The 22,513-nt window shown below is 43.1% G+C and overlaps 1 protein-coding gene across 2 annotated transcripts in view; it reads left to right on the top strand.

Moving 5' to 3' along the window:
- Nucleotides 1-10,061, top strand: part of herc4 (HECT and RLD domain containing E3 ubiquitin protein ligase 4) — a 28,387-nt gene extending 18,326 nt beyond the window's left edge. For both annotated transcript variants that reach the window (XM_072437107.1, XM_072437106.1), the window contains 7 exons: nt 601-744; nt 821-987; nt 6,021-6,087; nt 7,174-7,256; nt 8,069-8,252; nt 8,338-8,440; nt 9,031-10,061. In XM_072437107.1, the coding sequence (XP_072293208.1) occupies nt 601-744; nt 821-987; nt 6,021-6,087; nt 7,174-7,256; nt 8,069-8,252; nt 8,338-8,440; nt 9,031-9,239 (957 nt within the window). In that variant the 3' untranslated portion in view covers nt 9,240-10,061. The remainder of the gene's footprint in view (nt 1-600; nt 745-820; nt 988-6,020; nt 6,088-7,173; nt 7,257-8,068; nt 8,253-8,337; nt 8,441-9,030) is intronic.
- Nucleotides 10,062-22,513: the final 12,452 nt, after the last annotated feature.

Below are 22,513 nucleotides of genomic sequence, written 5' to 3'. Positions count from 1 at the left end.
AGTGTGTGGTATTGGCAGGTTGGTAGTTTGAATTCCCACGTTATAGGCATATCATACTTTTGTTGTGTCATTGGGGAAGACATTTCAACCGCCATGCTGTGTATTAATGTTTAGCATAAATCTGACTTCTGGAGTTATCAGATTATTGAAATATGTAAACGGTTACATCTGAAGTGAGTAAATCTGATTTCTTTCTGGTTTTGACAAGGAAAATTAAGCAAAGAGGGCAAAGTAATGTGGGCAAAAACAAAAATGAAACGGAAAATGTTAAAGATTGTTTTGTGTCTTACAAATGCCACACTTTGGGCTTTTAAAGTTATAAGTGTGCTTTATAAATAAACTTTGGCATTGACACTAAATTATAAATACATACTCCATTCATCCATTGATTTTCTGACACATTTCTCCCTAGTTTTGATGATCAGATACTTTTTCATGTAAACATACACCAAAAACCAGATTTGTACTGTCCATTTTCAGCATTTTTATATTTGTCTTATTGATGTTCTAATTTAACGACTTCCTGGTCAATAATCTCCTTGCTTCTTCTCCTGTTTCATCTTCTTGTTTCACCCGTCGCTGCTGTTGTGTGGATCGCAGGTGATCTTCGTCGCCGAGGAGGCAGTCGACGCCGGAGGAGTGAGGAAAGAGTTCTTCCTGCTGATCATGAAGGAGCTGCTCGACCCCAAGTACGGCATGTTCAGATACTTCGAGGACTCACGGCTCATCTGGTTTTCACACAAGGTTCGTTCGCTCGCCGATCCAAAATAAACTCGCCGCGACAGGAGGGCAAGCCGTTTCTTCTTTTTCCCCCTCATAGACGTTTGAGGACATCGACTTGTTCAACCTAATCGGAGTCATCTGCGGTTTGGCCATTTACAATCTGACGATAGTCGAGTTGAACTTTCCAGTGGCGCTTTATAAGAAACTGTTGAAGAAGAAACCAACGCTGGACGATCTTAAAGAGCTGATGCCAGACGTGGGAAGGTAAGAAAAGGTTACAAATATGAATCATATTAGCCAAAACCATTTAAATAAGTAAAGGAAAAGCTAAAGAACAAGGAAGAAATCATACTTTTTGGAGTAGTTTTCAGATTTTGTGCTACTTTTACCACTCAAAATGTTTACATCACTGACAATTTAAAATGATTTGTGTTTCTTGCACTCTTCCTTCAGATTCAATTTATTTTTTCTAATTTTTGTCGTCTGAATTTGAAATACTAGATTTTTTTTTTTACATATCCAATGTTTATCCATCCATCCATCCATTTTCTGCCGCTTTATCCGAGGCCGGGTCGCGGGGGCAGCAGTCTGAGCAGGGACTCCCAGACTTCCTTCTCCCCAGACACTTCCTCCAACTCCTCCGGGGGAATCCCGAGGCGTTCCCAGGCCAGCCGAGAGACATAGTCTCTCCAGCGTGTCCTGGGTCTTCCCTGGGGCCTCTTCCCGGTGGGACATGCCTGAAACACCTCCCGAGGGAGGCGCCCAGGAGGCATCCGGAACAGATGCCCGAGCCACCTCAGCTGGCTCCTCTCGACGTGGAGGAGCAGCGGCTCTACTCCGAGCTCCCCCCGTGTGGCCGAGCTCCTCACCTTATCTCTAAGGGAGCGCCCAGCCACACGGCGGAGGAAACTCATTTCGACCGCTTGTATCCGCGATCTTGTTCTTTCGGTCATTACCCAAAGCTCATGACCATAGGTGAGGGTAGGAACGTAGACCGACCAGTAAATAGAGAGCTTTGCCTTTCGGCTCAGCTCCCTCTTCACCACAACGGTCCGATGCAGCGACTGCATCACTGCAGCCGCTCGTCGATCTCACGCTCCATCCTTCCCTCACTCGTGAACAAGACCCCGAGATACTTGAACTCCTCCACTTGGGGCAAGGACTCCCCACCCACCTGAAGAGGGAAAGCCACCTTTTTCCGGTCGAGAACCATGGCCTCGGATTTGGAGGTGCTGATTCTCATCCCAGCCGCTTTACACTCGGCTGCAAACCGTCCCAGTGCATGTTGCAGGTCCGGGTTTGATGGAGCCATCAGGACAACATTGTCTGCAAACAGCAGAGATGGAATCCTGTGGTCCCCAAACCGGACACCCTCCGACCCCTGACTGCGCCTAGAAAGTCTGTCCATAAAAACTATGAACAGAACCGGTGACAAAGGGCAGCCCTGGCGGAGTCCAACATGCACTGGGAACAGGTCTGACTTACTGCCGGCAATGCAAACACAGCTCCAGCTCCGGTCATACAGGGACCGGACAGCCCTGAGCAATGGGCCCCGGACCCCGTACTCCCGGAGCACCCCCCAAAGGACACCCCGAGGGACACGGTCGAAAGCCTTCTCCAGATCCACAAAGCACATGTGGACTGGTTGGGCAAACTCCCATGAACCCTCGAGCACCCGATGGAGAGTATAGAGCTGGTCCAGTGTTCCACGACCGGGACGAAAACCACTCTGCTCCTCCTGAATCCGAGGTTCAACTATCGGTCGGATTCTCCTCTCCAGTACCTTGGAATAGACCTTACTTGGGAGGCTGAGGAGTGTGATCCCTCTGTAGTTGGAACACACCCTCCGGTCCCCCTTCTTGAACAGAGGGACCACCACCCCGGTCTGCCAGTCCAGAGGCACGGTCCCTGACGCGATGTTGCAGAGACGTGTCAACCAAGACAGTCCTACAACATCCAGATACTTTAGGTACTCAGGGCGGATCTCATCCACCCCCGGAGCCCTGCCACCGAGGAGTTTGCGAACAACCTCAGTGACTTCAGCTTGGGTGATGGATGAGCAAGTCTCCGAGTCCCCGGTCTCTACTTCCTCTTCGGAAGACGTGACTGAGGGATTAAGGAGATCCTCAAAGTATTCCTTCCACCGTCCGACGACATCCCCAGTCGAGGTCAGCAGGCCTCCACCTGCACCGTAAACGGTGTTGGTGAGGCACTGCTTCCCCCTCCTGAGGCGCCGGACGGTTTGCCTGAATTTCTTTGGTGCCGACCGATAGTCCTCCTCCATGGCCTCCCCGAACTCCTCCCAGGCCCGGGTTTTTGCCTCTGCGACAGCACGAGCCGCGGCTCGCTTGGCCTGCCTATACCTGTCGATGACCTCCGGAGACCCACAAGCCAGAGTGGCCTGATAGGCCTCCTTCTTCAGTCTGACGGCATCCCTTACTTCCGGTGTCCACCACCGGGTTCGGGGGTTGCCGCCACAACAGGCACCGGAGACCTTGCGATCACAGCTCCGAGCAGCCGCATCAACATTGGAGGCGGAGAACATGGTCCACTCGGACTCAATGTCCCCAACCTCCCCCGGGACATGGGAGAAGCTCTCCCGGAGGTGCGAGTTGAATACCCTACTGACAGAGGCCTCCACTAGACGTTCCCAACAGACCCTCACAATGCGTTTGGGTCTGCCAAGTCTGTCCGGCTTCCTCCTCCGCCAGCGGGTCCAACTCACCACCAGGTGGTGATCGGTTGACAACTCTGCCCCTCTTTTCACCCGAGTGTCCAAGACACGCGGCCGGAGGTCAGATGACACGACAACAAAGTCGATCATCGACCTCCGGCCTAGGGTGTCCTGGTGCCATGTGCACTGATGGACACCCTTGTGCTTGAACATGGTGTTCGTTATGGACAATCCGTGGCTAGCACAGAAGTCCAATAACTGAACACCGCTTGGGTTCAGATCGGGGAAGCCGTTCTTCCCGATCACCCCTCTCCAGGTGTCACTGTCATTGCCCACGTGGGCGTTGAAGTCCCCCAGTAGAACAACGGAGTCCCCGGTCGGTGCACTGTCCAATACTCCTCCCAAGGACTCCAAGAAGGCTGGGTACTCTGCACTGCTGTTCGGCCCGTAGGCCGCCACAACAGTGAGAGACCTGTCCCCCACCCGAAGGCGGAGGGACGCGACCCTCTTGTTCACTGGGGTGAACTCCAACACGTGGCGGCTGAGCTGAGGGGCTATAAGCAAGCCCACACCAGCCCACCGCATCTCCCTGCGGGCAACACCGGAGAAGTGGAGCGTCAAGCCCCTCTCGAGGAGATGGGTTCCAGAGCCCAAACTGTGCGTGGAGGTGAGGCCGACTATATCTAGTCGGTATCGCTCAACCTCCCGCACAAGCTCAGGCTTTTTCCCCCCCAGCGAGGTGACATTCCATGTCCCCAGAGTTAGTCTCTGTGTCTGGAGATCTGGTCGTCGAGGCCCCTGCCGTCGACTGCCGCCCAGATCTCTCTGCACCGGCCCCTTATGGATCCTCCTGCGGGTGGTGGGCCCACGGGAGGGCGGCCCCACGTCGCTCTTTCGGGCTGTGCCCGGCCAGGCCCCATGGGGTTAGACCCGGCCACCAGGCGCTCGCCATTGAGCACCCATCCCAGGCCTGGCTCCAGGATGGGGCCCCGGTGACGCCGATCCAGGCGACGTAAACAGCCTTGTTTTTGTTGTCATCATAAGAGGCAAATTTATGCAATACAATTTATAGCTGGGTTTGCTGATTATTCACACCTCGAAACCAGAAGTGTCCAGCTCATCTTCAGCTCTCACGAACCCTTTGGCGGTGGATCTGGAGTGGCTGTGCTTGGGAGGTCCAATCAGAACGCTGAATTAAGCTCTTACTTCCGGCTTGAAGGAACAAAAAACACTTTATTATTATCAGCTGCAGACGGGACGTCTCATTTTTGTCCCAACGTGCTGCTTTTTCAACATACGCTTTGAGGGAAAACACAACATTTACCAGAAAAGTCAGGTACCCCCAGCTTTAAATCGACAGTCACTCTTACTTTTGAGTCTTTTCTAGGGCCACTACTTTGTACTTCCGCTTGAGTCATCTTATTTTGAAGTAACTTTTACTCATGGTCAAGATGTCTAACACTGTGGTTCACCAAGTACCACCGTAAGACAGATTTAGATTCCGAGAGTACCACCAGCTCTAAATCAGGTCTGAACTGGGGCTCTGGTGAAGAAGCTGCTGGTCCCAACTGTACAAGCACTTCAGACAGATTTATTGTCTTGATTTTAGGAAACATTTGAAAACTTTGACTTTGAACTTAGTTTAATTTTATATTGTTGTTCTTACCACCTATATTTTATTGCATTTTTATTGTTTAATTGGGTCTGTCACGTTGCACTGGAAAGCACTTTGTTCAGAAAAGTATAAAGAGTATTATTATTATTATTATTATTGTTGTAAACCAGGTCTAAAATTGGACCTAAACTATTGGTACAGTTGTTGTAATCAAGAACCAGAGGACGATAAAATGTACTCTAAATTAAGTAAATATTAAAACTGTAGAGGAGCTTTTGAACCACGAGACGGAGCTCTAACTGATGTGTGAATGAAAATAATAGACAATAATAATAATAATAATAATAACTTTTATTTATATAGCGCTTTTCAGTGACCCAAAGACGCTGAACATAATAAAAAAGGGGAGGGTATTTACAGACAGGGGGGGACAACACGTACAATACACATTAATATACAGATAAAATGAAGACAGACGAAGTAGAGAGAAAAAGATGGGGATGTAACAGGGGGTAGAAGAGTAGGCAATGGGGTAGAGGAGGCTAGGGGTAGGGGAGGTCATAGGCTTGGGTGAAGAGGTATGTTTTAGGCGGGATTTGAATGTTGTGAGTGAGGGAGAGTGGCGGACAGGTTGGGGGAGGGAGTTCCAGAGTCGGGGTGCTGTTCGGGAGAATGCTCTGTCGCCAAAAGTTTTGAGTCGGGATGTTGGTGCAGTCAGGGTGAGAGAGGAGGAGGATCGGAGAGCTCGGGTGGGGCGGTGGGGGATGAGGAGGTCAGACAGGTAGGGGGGGGCAAGGTGGTGAAGAGCTTTGAAGGTGATGAGGAGTATTTTAAAGTTTATGCGCTGCCACAAATATGAGATGACTATTATTTAGGTTATTTAAGCTTGTATCTCTTATTACTATGTTCGTTTTGACATACAGGTACTTTGTTCTGACTGGAGTTTTTTGGCGTTTCGTTCCCGTTGAAAGTACTTGTTGGATAACTGGTCTTTTGTTTTGCCGACAGGAGCCTGCAGCAGTTACTCGATTACACAGAGGACGACCTGGAGGAGACGTTCTGCTTGAACTTCACAGTAAGAATAAAAGAAAGCACCAGGACTGAAAACAGTGATCCTTTAACTTCAGCCGTTCGTCGCGTATTTACTCCTTTTAATAGCCACTAAATCCATGTGCCATGTGCAATACTGAATTAACCATGTGCAATACCTGTAAATAAGAGTGTTTTTTTTTTTTTTTTTTTTTTTCGGTTTACTTACCTGCTAATAGTATTACCTAGTCTTGTGCTAGCTATTTTTACTTTATTTTATTTTTATTTTATTCTATTATCATTATTTCATTATCTTATTTTTATCTTTTTATTTTTATCAATTTTATTTTATTTCCCCCCCTCAATTCCCTATTAAGATAGGAGAGGAGTTTTTGTTAATAAGAGTTTTTTTGTTTTTGTTCATAAGAGTTCTATTAAGAGTGTGTTTTTGAAACTTCCTATAATCTGTCCTTTCCTCCTGTTCTACTGTGTTGTAAGGATTATCTTATCTTATCACATGAGTGTTTAAAAGTCCAGTATATGTGTTGTACTTCGATACTTGCTCCCATTATTTGGTGTTTCTCTTTTTGAGAGGCACTCTATAAGGGTCCGCCCCCTGCTTGTCTCCATGGAGATGTTATTGCTTTGCCTGGGATGTTCCTAAATATGACTTTAAACGTATCGATCCTGCATTTATTCAATCGCCAGTGTTTTTATTGAGAGAGTACTTTGAAAATTTGCATTCTGGCAGCCAGACGCTCACAAAATCAATATATCGACTTATTGATTGATAAAAGGCTGGAATTTTTGTCCATTATTTTAGTTTTCTTGTAATACAGCAATAATTGAGCTGCAGAGGGTGAAATATGACTTATTATAAAGACTAAATAAGTGTTTAGTTCTGCTGTTTATTTATCACAGCTTGTGTTTTTTTTTTTAATATATCACATATATTTGCTGGGTCTGTCCTGCTTTGGAGTTTTTTTTTATTGTGATATTTTTCTGCAGTGAGATTTTGCATTTCAGAATTTTTTGGTATCGTGACTGGCCTCGTCGCCGCTCCAGAGATCTGACCTGTAACCCTGGCGATAACAGACTCTCCACCTGAAAATGTACAAACCTGTTTTCCCAGATCACAGAGGAACACTTTGGTGCCACTGAAGTCCTGGAGTTGGCGCCTAATGGAGAAAATATCGACGTCACCAAATCAAACCGGTACAAACCAAACTGTACATTATACGTTTGACAATATATACAGTGTTTTATGTGTTCACATATGTTTCATTTAGATTTTATTGCCTATAAAATGTCTAAATGCTGCAAAATGAGGAACATAAACATGCTTTAGGCGTGGTTCAGCCCATTGTAAAGGGAATAAATTAAGATGTTAATTTTTGTCAGTATCGCTAATTATGGCTGCGATATTTACACATTTTTGGGAATTTTCTGATAATGATAGTCAAACGAAATCAGGGCAGTCCAACAGAAATGTGTTAAAATGTGTCTTTTAAAAGTATTAGTTGTGTTATGTCAGTAAGATGAATCATAAAAGTGCATAAATATCACTATATATGCTTATTTTAAAGTTTACAACTGAACTTTTTATTTTTAATCCTTTCTTTTTGCAGCATTTTTCACTATAAACGACATAAACGATGTTCTAATTTAGCGTATCTTCCCAACAGGGTTCACAATATTTCCCACATTTCGATTTACTGCCCCCTTCAGGCCCTAATTAGAAGTGCAACATAAAATGGATATGTTGTTGTTTGAGACGTGCAAAAATATATCGTCTATATTTAAAACTATTACCATTTAATTTTAAAGAATAGATGGTGAGTATGAAGTGGTATTTCTGCACTTTTGTGGTTTATTGTATGGCCCAGTCACGTTTAGTGCTGCACTGGAATTTACATTCCAGCACATTCCCGACACATTGTCTAAATATCGTTATTGAAAGATTCATTTTTGTCAGCATCGTCGTCCGTAGCTGTATTTTCGTTGTAAATCGGTACTTCTCCGTGCAGGCAGGAGTTTGTGGACGCTTATGTGGACTACGTGTTCAACCGAGCGGTGGCGCCTCTGTTCGAGTGCTTTTACGCCGGGTTCCACAAAGTCTGCGGCGGCAAAGTCCTGGAGTTGTTCCAACCCAACGAGCTGCAGGCAATGGTCATCGGCAACACCAACTACGACTGGGCCGAGCTGGAGAAGGTGTCCGTGTTTTTCAATTGGGTTTGACGCTGAAGCTGAATAACTGAACAGTGTGTGTGTGTGTGTGTGTGTTTATTGTCCGCAGAGCACTGAATATAAAGGGGAGTACTGGGCCGAACATCCGACGATACGCCTGTTCTGGGACACGTTTCATCAGCTGCCTTTAGACAAGAAAAAACAGTTTCTACGTAAGTCACCGGTGTTCTCACATAAAAAAACACACACACATAAAAAAACACACACACATAAAAAAAACACACACGCATAAAAAACACACACACATAAAAAACACACACACATAAAAAACACACACATAAAAAACACAAACACAGAAAAACACACACACAGAAAAAACACACACACACATAAAACACACATAAAAAAACACACACACATTAAAAAACAACACACACATATACACAAAACAAAACGTAGAAGTAGGGAGGATGGGGCTGTAGTACAGAGTTCCTAGATGATAACATACTTTGGATATTTCATAGTTTTATATTTTCCAACATCATGAAATTAACCTTTAATAAACTTTTATGTATTGATTTACCTTGAATGTTCCGCAAGGCATTAAACCCATCCATCTCTCATTTATTCACTTAGTTAGTTTATAATAAAAATATGTTTATAGCCGTTAGCATTAGCCCGCAAAAAATGTATAAAGAAGATTTTGGCTGGTACATGTGGCGCCTTTTTGAAATGTAGTTGAATCTTACAAAACCTTTATTTTCTCTAATATTTGTTTCGGCGTAACGTCTTGTGCCTCCAGTGTTCCTCACAGGAAGCGACCGTATCCCTATTTTGGGCATGAAAAGCCTGAAGTTGGTGATCCAGCCGACGGGAGGAGGCGAGCATTACCTCCCCGTGGCCCACACCTGCTTCAACCTGCTGGACCTGCCCAAGTACACCAGCCTCCAGACGCTCCGCCTCAAACTGCTGCAGGCCATCGACCACAACCAGGGCTTCAACCTCGCATAAAAGACTGTTCTCAGACTCTAGCTGCAGTCGCTTACGTACTCAAACCAGTACTCGGAGACAAGTACTCGCACCTGTAACTTTTCCACATTTGATCACGTCACGACAAAAAACTTGAATAAATTGTGTCGGCAATATTTGTGAAAGAGCAACAAAGTGGCAATTGTAAAGAAGGATTTCATTCTTTTTTTCCCTCAGAACTATAAAACTAAAAAGTGCCGTGTGCTAAAGTGTTCAGGCCCCTGAGTCAGTACTTGATGGAGCCGCAGTCACAGCTGAAAGTCTCTTCCAGCGTTGTACACCTACCAACAGTTTTCCTGTGGAGATTAGATTACAAACATGTCATCATTGGGCCACTTTCATTCAGTTTCACTCAGGGAAAAGAGCCTGAATACTTTTGCTCACTGCACCTTTCTTTTTTGTCATTTTTCCATTTTTCATTCTTCACAATTGTGCGTCGCTTTGTGCTCTTTCTCTTTAGGTTTGTGGTCGTGACGTTACATGTTTTGAGTTTCTTCCGTGCCGTCTTCAGTCTGATGCTCTAAAAGAGGTTCCAGTTAGACGAGGCTGTTGTAAATAGGCTTTTATTAGTTTGGATGTGATCTGAATGACAATATAAGAGGTATGTATACAACAGCATTAATGCCTGTAAAACTTGTGAAAAGTGGTAGAGTGGGAATAAAATACTACTTTAAAGTAGCTTGTATTGACAACTGTACCAGAAGACATAAAATACACCTTTACAGCTGTTAATGATGGTGTGTTGCATCCAGTGTCTGAAAATGTCATCTTGCACTTGTTCAGCATAAATTCTGTTTTGATGATAATTGTGAGTTGTGTGATTTTGCTTTAAATCGAGCTACACATAAAAATGTAGATACATTTGTATAGTGTCTTTACACGCATTAACAATAATGATAATTGCCATAAGCAAACAAGCTGAACGATATGGAACTGATCGCGAAATGGCTAAGTACTGCCATATAGATATAATATATAATATTATTATTAGGCCCGAGCGTCGAGAGGCCTATTAGTTCCGTAAGGCCGCGCAAAGCACGGCTGCGAAAGTGCGCACGTAGTGCACACGAAATCGAGCGCGAAGCGCTCGCCCACTTCCAAACACTCACTAACGCACTCCTCCACTCATGCACGCCCAGCGCATACTAATTAGTAGTAGGAAAATGGAACATTGCCGTTGTAAACGGGCGGAGCCCGTGCAAAGGTGCACACTAAACGGGCGCTTTACATTGTCGCGGTCGTCATCCCCTTATAAAGCACTCATTTGCGCTAAGTAGCTCACGAATACGTTCCCCATCTCTTGCATGTTCCGTGCATATAAGCATGTAATGCAAAAATTGAACATTATTACTGTATAGAGGGCCAAAAACAAAGTGGGCGGAGCCCACTCAAAATTAACGAAAGTACCCTTCAGTGACCAGGGACCCACACCATGAGGCTCGCGCTTTCCGAAAATGTATAGTTTATGATATTTGAAAAATGGGAAACATTGTTTTCGCATCAGAATATTCTTCTTCTTTCTTCTCGGGACCAACCCCCCTATTTTTCACCCAGTGAACATTGACGAAAAGTCACAAAAATTTGCACACCTCTAAAAATCGTGCCTCTCTACATTCTGGCTATTTCCCTTTTCTAAAATAAAAAAAATCGCGCGTCAGCGCCCCCAAATGTACCAAAAATGTATTGAGAGATTGGAAATGACCCCAAAAAAATCTGATCGTAGAATCATGAAATTTGGCGCAGAGGTAGACGAGAGAAGTAAAAAATATTACCAAGGCAACGCCGTCCGCCCAACCAAATGTCGGCCATATTGGTTCAAAAATGGCTAAGCATGACTCGGGAGTGTTTACAAACGTCGTACTTTTACAAACTCCTCCCAGGGCGTTGGCCCTAAAAAGCTGAAATTTTGTGAAAATGTTACTGAGGAGTGGGACATCAAAAAATATTCAAATTACATTGATACATGCAGGGCCGGCCCAGCCTATAAGCGAACTAAGCAGCCGCGTAGGGCCCCGAGGCGTTAATAGGGCCCCCAATCTGGCAACCCGTCTTATGCGAAGTGCAAGCGCAGCGTGCGCCACTAGTGTAGTGGCGCTGATAGCGCGGCAGCGCACACAGCGGTAACATAACACACAAACCGCATTTATTTGTAATGACAATCTGGCAACCAAGGCACCAGACCTGCGCTGATTGGGCAACTTCATTGTGCGCGAGGAGAACGAGAGCAAAACATAAACACAACAGAACCTCATGGTCATCATGTCCAGAGGAATATATCTCCTGGTGCCGAAAAACGAAAGAAGAAACTTCTTGACGATGTAAAGAAACTGCAAACTCAACAACACTCTCCAGGTATTGAACTTCTCTTACAAAGAGACGGTTAATGCTGCTGTTTGAAACAACACGATTCTGTCACGTTAGTTCGCTCAGGCTGGAGGCGACGAGAGCTCTGCCCCGCGCACAATAATATGTCTGAATGAAAGATAATAAGCTTAACATTTACACCAGCCCGGGAGTGTGAGCTGCAGGTGAGGCCGGTGAGGGGCGTCTATGCCCCGGTCACTAAGAGGCGGAGATCCGGTCCGGACGAGCGGCGTCTCGTCCAGAACCTCTGACGTGAAACTTTGGAGTGAACAGTGTGCGGCCCCTGTCCCGGTCCCCTGTCCCGGTCCCCTGTCCCGGGCCCCTGAGCAGCCTCAGTTAGAGATGAGCGGGTTTGAGTTTGCGTCCCTCTCTCTCACATCACCATGTGTGAGATCAATCGTGACTCGTGATGTCTGTTTTACTTTGACTTCTTAAAGTGCAATAAGAGGAACGTAAAGGTTTATGCACGTGAGGTCCATCAGCCAATCACATCGCAGCATTGTTTCATGCACGAGTCCAGTGTGTGATGTTCTGATCAGAACAAACATGACATTACATTTATTTAAAAAGCATCATTAGACTATTTGTTATAAATCATAATAAATTGATAGTGAAAAATAACCAGACATATTATGATTACGTCTGTCATAGAATAATACTATATATTTTTATATAAAAGTGGCAAAGTTGCAGAAACGCAGTCTCTTCACTATAGCGAGGTTTAGACCTTCACTTCTAGTTCTGTTCATTCTCTGGGAATAACATGTTTGCACTGTTTTATCAGTGTTAATTGTTAATCAAGCAATGCTTATGCCATCTGTTTATTTTAATATAACTTGTTTAGTCACTTTGGCAAGAAGGAACAGTTGGGGGCTGTAAAAGATAAATTAGTAAGGATAACTATTACTTTTACATTTTCAGTTAAAATGAATCAATTTGACCATAATTATTTTTCATAGCCAATATTGTATTGAGTAATTAAGTACACTAATGTATTAATAACTGGCTTTAGTCATTTTCTCCTGGCACAGTTTCATCACATCATCATTTTATAGCATTACAACCTCAACATTTTACTCTTACTTTAGCCGGCTGGACCACATTAAAATGCAGCAGAAGACCCAAAAAAGGTCTGAAAATTTCAGGGGGAGGGCCCCCCAGACCCCCCTGTTCATTAATTTAAACTAATGTGCTAATGAGGCTGTCGACCCTTAACGCCCCCAAATACGCCCAAAAACATATCTGGGACGTGTGTTATTTGTACAGGGAGTAGAGGTGATGTCAGCGGAATACCAAGTTGCATTGTGGGATTTAAGTTATCAATATTTGAGCTTGTGAGGTGCTGAGAATAAACTAACTGGCAAACGGATGCCCTGGAGTTTTGGTGCGCTTTGTTTGCGTTGAAGAAAGTTCCCATATGTGAATTGTTTACTGACAATGGCAATAAAACTGATTCTGATGACGTGGTGAGGGGCCCCCAAAAATGTTTTCGCTTAGGGCCCCCTGAAGGCTTGGGCCGGCCCTGGATACATGTCACGGTCTCTGTGCGGCGAAGCCGCAAACTTTAGCTAGACTTTCAGAAATTTCCCAAATTTAAAATTTCTGCCGTTTGCGCAGTTAAAGTCGAATTGCGTCAAATTAGAATCAGTTGTTAAACTCTTTGCCCTGAACCTAATTGAAGTGAAATAAATTAATTTGGCGCCACAGCGCCCCCTACAGATTTTATATGGAGGTTAAATGTTTAGTTTTGCGAAATTATATGAAATTTGACACACAACTCAATTTTAGCATCCCCATCAAAAAAGTCAATGAGACCCATGTCATAATTGTTACGGCTTTGCCAACAATGACCGAAACCTCCCATGTTATTCCAATGGGGAAATTGCCAGGACATGCTTATACTTTATACTTTCACAAACTCCTCCTAGGGCTTTGCCCTATTATCCTGAAATTTGGTGAGACTCATCTTCGGGGGTAAAAGTTATACACATTTTTATTCAAAGAGTCACGGTCTCTGTGCGGCTTTGCCGCACATTTTGCCAAGACTTCAAAATAAAATTTGCTTTTTGAATGGTAAAACAAAGGGGAGAAGATGTGACAGCGTCACAGATTGTGCAGTAGATGTAATAAAAGGACAATTGGGGCGCGTTAGCGCCCCCTCCTCTTGCGGCGTGGCGGCGGCGTGGCGAGGGCCGATCATTGCAGCTTGCGGCTATTTATTATTATTATAGACTGTCCGGGTGTGCGGTCAGGGTAGGGTAATCAAGGCACGCATTGACCATTAAAATCTAAAATGACAGTGTGTCACAATTGTATTTATATATTTTGTATCTAAGGCTGTTTTTCTTCTTTTCCCCCTCACATTTGTGTGTGAAAATGTAAATATTGATGATCAGCCCGAGCCTGCTTGCTCCTGTCTCAAAATCACGGCTAATTTAGTCTGGATAATTTATTTTTATTTTTTTTAACAGTAAATGCACCTAGTGATCCAACTTTTTCAATCAAGAGGACCAACGGTTTGATGAGTTCAGTGGTTTTACAAATTATTGAAGTTATTATACCCAGATAGATTTAAACGGGGCCCTGATGTCACTCACATGTGATTCAGAATCCTTGATTTGATATAATATGAGAAAATGTCACTTTTGTCCAGTAAGAGGCAGTGTAAGAGTGATAAAACTCCACTGTCTCCAACACTAGGGACAGAGGAAGGCGCAGGCTCAGTCCAATCAGATCTGCACAAACAGCACGAAAAGCTCTGGTGTGCTGAATGTTTGGAATGCATCACGACGCACACGTTGTATTTGTAGGCTCTCCAGCAGTGTTGTGCCACCATCATTTTGGTGAACGTGAACTGAACGAACAGTATTACTGCTGACGAACGATAATATGAACGCGTTGGTGTCTGTGAACGGCACGGCGTGTTCGTTCTTTTTAATTTCGTTCAATAAGGTGTCGGATTTATAGAGACTTCCAGGCGAGAAACACACCGTTATGTTGCTCAACCAGAGCTTAGTGTGAGAGCTCCAGAGTTGTCGAGGCGATAGATGCGGAGACAGAGATTTCGCGTGTCGCACCACACTGCGCATGCGCATCAAAACAGAGCAGCCTGGGTAAGGATTCAAAATTGGATGAAGATGAAATCTGACACATAGTTTCAGCATTAAACTAATAAAAAAAAATGCTGCCTGTGGTTGAATATGGGCTGTGGAAATAATGTAGAAACATTATAGCATAATATTGGAAAAAAAACTGAACTAGTTCAAAATTTTGAATTATAAACTATGAACTGAACTAGTTCATTTTAAAATGTGTGAACTATGAACTGAACTAGTTCATGTAGAAAGTGAACTTTCCCAACACTGCTCTCCAATAGGGATCATGTCACATTCTTGTTTAACGATTATTATGAGAAGAAACGCCACAATTTTACGATTATTCCCAATTGTTTGCTCCCTGATGATCAAACGACAGTGGAATCTTCAAGTGCTAACAAGTCTAATCGTTCATAATGCTTTGCAATCTTTATTAAATCAAACTTTGTAAATGAAAAACAAGTACTCTCATTTTCACAGAAACGGCCAGATTAAACAATACTTTAGGCTTTTTTTCTGTTTTTCTTTTTGGAGTATAGCTTAAACTGAAATGAATAATTAAAAAATGTTGGGGTACTTTTGATGATATTTTGACCTGAATTATGGCGATTCTTGATGATCTGAATGATGCCGACGGCCCTGGTCTCCGGTGTTTCTTCTGCGGAGCCCTTTGCACCAGGAGCGGTGGTCGACTGTGGCTGGTGAGCAATTACAGTTGTAAGAAGTGTAGAAATTAAGTTTAAATTGTCTTGACAGGCAGCACATGCAGATTAGTGCTCAAAAGATCTTTTTAGTCATGACATATTATCAGGTTTATATATTGTTTGAATATATCAAGATGTGTTAAGTTGCTGCTGTCGTGTTCATTTGGGGGCAAAATGCATTGGAAGTGTGGATATTGATCAAATTATTGTCATGCATTTATATGTAGAAAAAGCTTCAGTTGTAGTCATCTGGACTCAGTTAGAAAAATTAGACGTTTCGACTCTCATTCAAGAGTCATTGTCAATAAAAGAATTTAGTAAGTCCAGCCCATTGGGCGGAGCCTTCCTGAAGTGGAAAGAGTTGTTTGTTTCAACAGAAACTTACCCTCTTGGTATCTACCGAGCCTATTCAGACTTTTAATGGGCTATTAGTCTCCCCTTTGTCTTTGTGAGACCCTGGCTCACCCACCCTGAGTACTTGATTAGCATCTGAATGTCCTCTACCTTTCCAGGGGTTCAGTAACCCATTATAAATAACAGGAAGATTAAACCTTAGCCCTCCATTTCTGTTTAAAGAAGGTCTTTCTTTTTTAACAAAAATAGCTTCCTTGACTCCTCTTTCAAACCATCTTTTCTCCCTGCTTAAAACCTTCACCTCACCGTCTTCAAACGAGTGATTAGAGGCTTCAAGATGGAGATGCACGGCGCTCTGAGGTCCTGAACTTGTATTTCTTCTGTGCTGATAAAGCCTCTTGTGTAGAGGCTGTTTTGTCTCCCTATGTAACGTTCTTTACAGCTTTCTTCACTGCATTGGATCGAATAAACTACATTGCTCTGTTTTTGAGTCGGCAACTTGTCCTTAGGGTGAACCAGTTTTTGTCTTAAAGTGTTTCCTGGTTTAAAATAAACAGGGACTTCGTGTTGTCTAAAAATTCTCTGCAGTTTTTCCGACAGGCCAGACACATAAGGGATAGAAACACCCTTCCTTCTCTGTTCAGTTTCCCTTTTGTCCTGCTTCTTGGTTCTCTTCACTCTGTTGAGAGCCCAAGCGGGGTAACCACAGGCTGAGAGGGCATTTCGGACATGTTTTTCCTCTTTCTTCTTGCCCTCTGAGCTGGTGGGCACACCTTGAGCTCTGCGTTGTAAGGTTCTGATCACCCCCAGCTTGTGCTGTAGTGGGTGGTTGGAACCAAAGAGCAGATGTGTGTGTCGGTTTCCTATATACTTCTATTTGGAGCTTCCCGTCCTCTCCTCTGATTGTGGAACAATCAAGAAAGGCCAAGCGGTTCTCCTTCGAACCGTAAGGAGAACCGCTTGGCCTTTCTTGATTGTCCAAGACCAAGAACAGTAGTAAACACGTGCCTACATACAACAGTTGCAGGAAAATATGAAAACCCTTTGGGATTACTTGGATATACATCAAGGAGACGTAACTACCTACATGACATGTTTCAGGCAGATACTAGCTAATGGTTAAAATAATATTTGTGTTTTTGTCTTTAGGGAATCCATCCTGAGCCAAAAACGGTTGGGAAAAGCAATCTTCATTCCACACTCTACAGAGCATATACAGGTACAATTTGATTGTTTAAGGCGTTTGTGCTTAAGAGGTTTGTTTCCATTCTGTCATGTGTTTCAGGACCACTTCCTGACCCTGATATTCTGGCATCTGGGGAGAAACTACGCCAGCGGCAGCAGCCACCTCCTATGGCTCTTGTTCTGGATGGGCTGCCTGAAATGGAGCTGGTTCCATCTAAGTTTTGGCCTGCGCCACAGAAGTCGCCTATGTCATAGTAGTGCCCTCCTGAGAAGTCCTCCGGTATCATCCTCCACCACATTACTCCTGAATTCCCTGCTCTTCCTCTGTTGCAGCACAGTTTATCCACCTTTTGTTTTGTGCTCACCTTGGTGCAGCTAATCGTCACCAGAGATCTCTTCTGAAATTGGCTCTGGAACCAGGGAGCAGTCCAGATGTCCTGATATCCTGCATGGACACAGCTTCGCAGACCAAGACTGACCACTAGCCACTTCCGTGATGCATGCAAGGGAAGTGCAGAGCCTGCATCTGCTGCTACAGCGAATGCAGCTCAGTTGATTAGAGGGTCGACTTTTCAGATATCTGCCACGAAGCATGGTCTGCAAATGGAGTCAGAGGTGCTGGTGTCAATGTGCTCCCTGTAGGATTCATCATTCGTCCTGATGCACCACATCTTGGAGCGAGTCCAGATGGCAGTGTATGATCCATCAGAGTCGCCCTCATTTGGACTGGTTGAGGTAAAAAGCAGCACAGAGAATGACATTTCCATGGTGGCATATCTCAAGGTTGTGGATGGAAATACCAGTCTGAGGCGTTCACACACTTACTGTACTGGCAGGTGCAGGGTCAGTTGGTAGTCCCTGGCTTGGAATGGTGCGTCTTTGTCACTGACACACTGTCAACAGTCACTGTTGAGCAAGTGTGGCTTGACGACGCTTTTATTTCCCAAATGAAATCCAAACTGGACATGTTTTACTTTTATGGATGTGTTTATTTCTTTGCTGTAAGAATCATGTAAAATATTCAATCAGTTTATATTATTATTGCTCCGATTTCAGATGTAATTGTGGCAGAATGGTCTGCGGGCAGACTATGCCACTTGGAGGCTGTTCCTATTGGCTAATCGCTATGGCTGTTGACCAATAAAAAGCACTTGCTGGGTCCTTGGCTGTTGCTCCACGTACCTCCGCTCTCCAGGTAGTTGTTGTCCTCTGTTCATAAGATTTGATGGTGTAGTTTTACTCATAATGTAGTTTCTATGGTTCAGTGCCGTGGCCTGTCACCTGGCGCCGCTTTGGTTAACGCTCCGATGTGATCTCTGCTGACTCGGGATTGTTGTGGTCTCGCTGTCATAGCCCCACAACGCCTTGTCCCGTGCAGCTAACGTGCTACGTCCTGAGCTGGAGACATTAGTCGGCAGCCTAGTGTTCGGTCGGCTATAACCAGATCTTTTTTCAAGATGTAATTGAGTCCATGTGATTTAAATATGAAAAGTTGTACAGCAGGGCAAAAAGAGGTGAAAGAAAGATATAGAGGAAAACTATACAGAATATAAACTGAATGTTTAATTATGTTTTTGGTTTTTCTATTGGTCTTTAAATGTTTGGTGGTGTTTTTTTTCTCCTTCTATTAATCGTGGATTGTTTTTTTCTTTTACATTTCTGTGTGTTTATATAAGTTTATTTTTTCTTACATTTTTCAGTTATATAAGGGCTAAGTATAAATATTGTGTCTCTAACTGTTATAAATGTGGATTATAAATGTTAATATCTTAATATCAGTGTTATTATTAATATTAATGATGATATACTATGTTATTGATGTTTTTTATCAACAGTGATGATAAATATTCATAATAAAAAATGCCAAATACAATTAAATATATGAATGGGTTCCTTGAGTGAAGATACACAAAAATAATAATCCCCTTTATATCACATTTTGAAGAGTCACAATCAGCATATTGCAAAGACTGAAATTATTTAAGTAACACTTCATCCCTTTGCAAACAACAAATGATCCTGTCTTATTTTGTAAATGTTACAAGAGGGTTTTATTTTCCTCTTTTTGAGCCTCAGTGTATTTCAACCTTGTAGTTTAGACTTCTGTTGTGAAATGTGTGTGATTTTTGGATTTGTTTAGGAGTTCATAATTTTAAATGTTTCAAATGAGTTTTTATCAACGTCATATTCTTGCCAGACTAAAACAACATAAGACACAAACTATGAAACTACATACATTTCCGTCAACAAAAAACATGACTAAAAATGTATATTTTTGTCGACTAAATCTGACATTTTTGTCCAAGAATGAAAAGTGAATGAAAGGAACGAGAGATTAGATCCAAATTCACCTTTTCAATCCCAGAGCTCTAAACCAGAGCAGAAACAAACTCAACATGCAAAGAACATGACTTTACATGTCGTATGAAGCAAAGCAATACCAGGTTTATAGTTCAAATTAACAATGTACAAGATTTTCTAGTTGACTAAAACTATTATGGATCAAATCAAATTTATTTATGAAGCACAATTCATACAAATCGCAATTCAAAGTGCTTTACAATGTTGAAAACACAATTAAAAAAAATAAAACACAATGCAGTTTATAAAAATACATTTTGTTTATTAAAACTAGGTAGTTGGCTAAACCTTGAGTCCAAGATTGTAATAAAAAAGTGAAAACAAATTCAGCCTGTATTTATATTTCATATAAACAATGTTTTAAGTTATTTTGTGTGACAATTTTACTGCCTCTAAGTTTTCTCTTTTGAAATGACTATAATCATTTACAGTAGAAATGATAGCCAATTTAAACACTTCTGAATAGGACACAAGGGTTAATATCATCCAAGGATCTTACATATTTGTATCAGTCCCAAATACATAATAGATGTGTGTATCTTTGTAGTGTAATGTTTTTTCCCCTATGTATGAAGAGGGAATGCAACTTTAGTTTTCAGGTAACCTTTTCAAACACTTTGTATCTGACACACTGGAAGTTCCCTCTGCCAAGTGCTCAGGGACTCTCTTAGGTCCTCGTGATCTGCAGAAACTGAAATGTAAAATAATAAACCCTAAAATTCTGCCTAAATAGCACAAAATCACACACACACAGAGTAACGTTTATGGTTTTTATTTTGAGGGAAAAGGCAATGTTTGGAGGTGGCTGGAGATGTTTTATTGTATCTGGGGCTTCCTCTCTGCTTCGTCCAGCCGAGATTCTTCAGCCTCTTCTCCTGGTTGGATCTCTGCTCTTCGCTCTTCTTCAGCGCGTTCTCCAGACCTTTCTTCTGTTCAATCAGGGTGGACATTTGGCCCTGCAGTATGCACAGCTTACTGGAAAGCTGCTCCACCTTCTCGGACAGCTCATTTTTTTTCTTTCATTGTTTCATCTAGAGCAGAGTTACTTTGACAGGTGTAGGCTCCATCGCTCTCCTGATTCTTCTCTGTTTGCAAGGAGGCTGAGACGGTTGGCACTTGACTCCGTGTCTTCTTTGGAAGCTTTCCACCATAAAACCTAGTCTTTGCATTTTGTTCCTTGTGAGAATATTTTGATAAACTGAAAATGATCTGACTTCCTTTGTTGACATCATCATCAGTGTTATTTAATCAAATTGCTTGCGGAATATTTATTCAGTGTTTCACTATTTCTATCACAATTCATTCATCCTTTTTTTTAAGTGAATGCCCCAAACTGCAGCTCTTATTGGTGCAATAGGGAACATAATGATCACCATAAGCAACCGAGCTGATGCATACGACATCCAAGAAGGTTTAAAAAGCCAAACAAAATACCAGAGGGGCCCACACCAAATAAAGAAGACGTTTCGTAGTTAACTACACCTTTATTGTACTTTTTCCAATGTAGAAAATGAATTTTAATCCAAGCATTTTTTTCCTCTATTGAGGGAAATAACATAAAACCACAATGGGTCAAAAAGACAAAGAAATATATCAGTTATGGTAAACAGCTTATAAACAGGGAACAAACCTGGATATTGTTAGAAAACAGAATATAAAAGCATTGAGTGAATTATTTGCTTACATAAGCTCATGTCAAATCAAATGAAAAAGATTGTTAAAAGAGGTAGGCAAGCTGCCACAGAAAAAGCGGGCGTGTCCACACAGCTGTGATCCTCTGGGTGCTCAAGCTCAGCAGACAGCAGCAGCAGCTCGCCTCCTTCATGTCATAAAAGTTCATTACAGTCCTCCACGGGTCCTGGATCCATATTTCAAAAGGCAAAACGGCTTTGTTTCAGCACGAGGAGAGGCGCATGCTTTGGGGAGGTTACCACTTTACGACTGAGTTTGTTGACAAGTCTAGGCAATGGTCCGGGCACAGGAGTGAATGAGTTCAACAACTGCGCCTCCTCTCGAGATGGGAGGAATAACAAGAGTCACCCAGACAGCCACCAATGGGTGTGGCCTGGACAGGGATGCCATTGAGGATGATGGTGGTCTTCTGGTTGTTCTGGCTGTGAGACGTGTGGTAAGAATGAGCCTGGTTGTTCAGGGTCTGGTTAGAGAAACTCATGGGAGCAGTTGCATTCCACATCATCCCAGGCCTTTGATTGGCAGGTGCCACAGGAGAGGCAACGTGGTGGTGGTGGTTTAGAGGAACTGGAATCTTGTCAGCTCTCGTCCTCTTGGGCTTTTTGCCCTAAAATGACAAAGATTAAATTCATAATTTGTTTTTAAAAGTATGTGTACAAACACAGCATCTTTAAAAGAATAGGTGGTGTGTAGGTGTATTTGAAGTACTTACATAGCTGTCTTTGTAGGACCATCCCGGGTACTTTAACTCGTGAGCCTTTTTCTCTCTGTGAGCCTGGTCAAAGTATGGCTTCTTCTCCTGCTCCGACATCATCTTCCACTGGAGACAAAGCAGACACATGTTTACTATAGTGAAGCACTCTACCATGTGAGCCTCTGTCTTCCAGTGTCCTCCCGGTGAATGACCCGAGTTAGTCCTACTCTAGTATTTAGTCAGTCCCACTCACCCTCTTGCCGAGCTCCACGTTGACTTTAGCAGAGTTTGTGATTTGGAGCTCATCAGCCACATTCTGTCTCTGCTCAGCCTTGAACAACATGAAAGCATTAAGAGGCTTTTTAGTGTATGGTTTGCCCTCCGTTTCATCCAGCTTCCTACAAACACAAGATTAGGTTAGAATGATGTGAAGGGGACTTCTGTTAGGGCTGAACACTGACTCATCAGAATATTCACTTTGTAATGTATTGTGCAGCCTTAGTCAAAGTATTTTTGGGCTGTTTTTGATTTACCTTGAAGCTACATTGTCAGTAGCAGAGGTGGAGGGTGCTGCACCCGTGTGCAGCTCTGGCCTGTTGCTGCAGCAGATAAGAATAAAAATACATTCATTAGTTCAGTCTGCAATGGGACATCAGCACTTTGGTGAGAAGATATGTCTTTAGTACTTACAATGTGCTCCAGTGATTCAGGGGATTAACATTCGCCTGGAAGGAGAAAGAAATGTCACTTTGTTTCTGAGATGTTAAGAAAATACATTAAATTCTTTGTAGTATATATATATATATA

This window comes from Eucyclogobius newberryi, unplaced genomic scaffold (assembly GCF_026437365.1).
Source record: "Eucyclogobius newberryi isolate DKJ021-1_F unplaced genomic scaffold, fEucNew1.0.hap1 SCAF_8, whole genome shotgun sequence".
Lineage (NCBI taxonomy): Eukaryota > Metazoa > Chordata > Actinopteri > Gobiiformes > Gobiidae > Eucyclogobius > Eucyclogobius newberryi.
The sequence above is the reverse complement of the archived record's forward strand: the minus strand, read 5'-3'. Positions and strand labels throughout refer to the sequence as shown.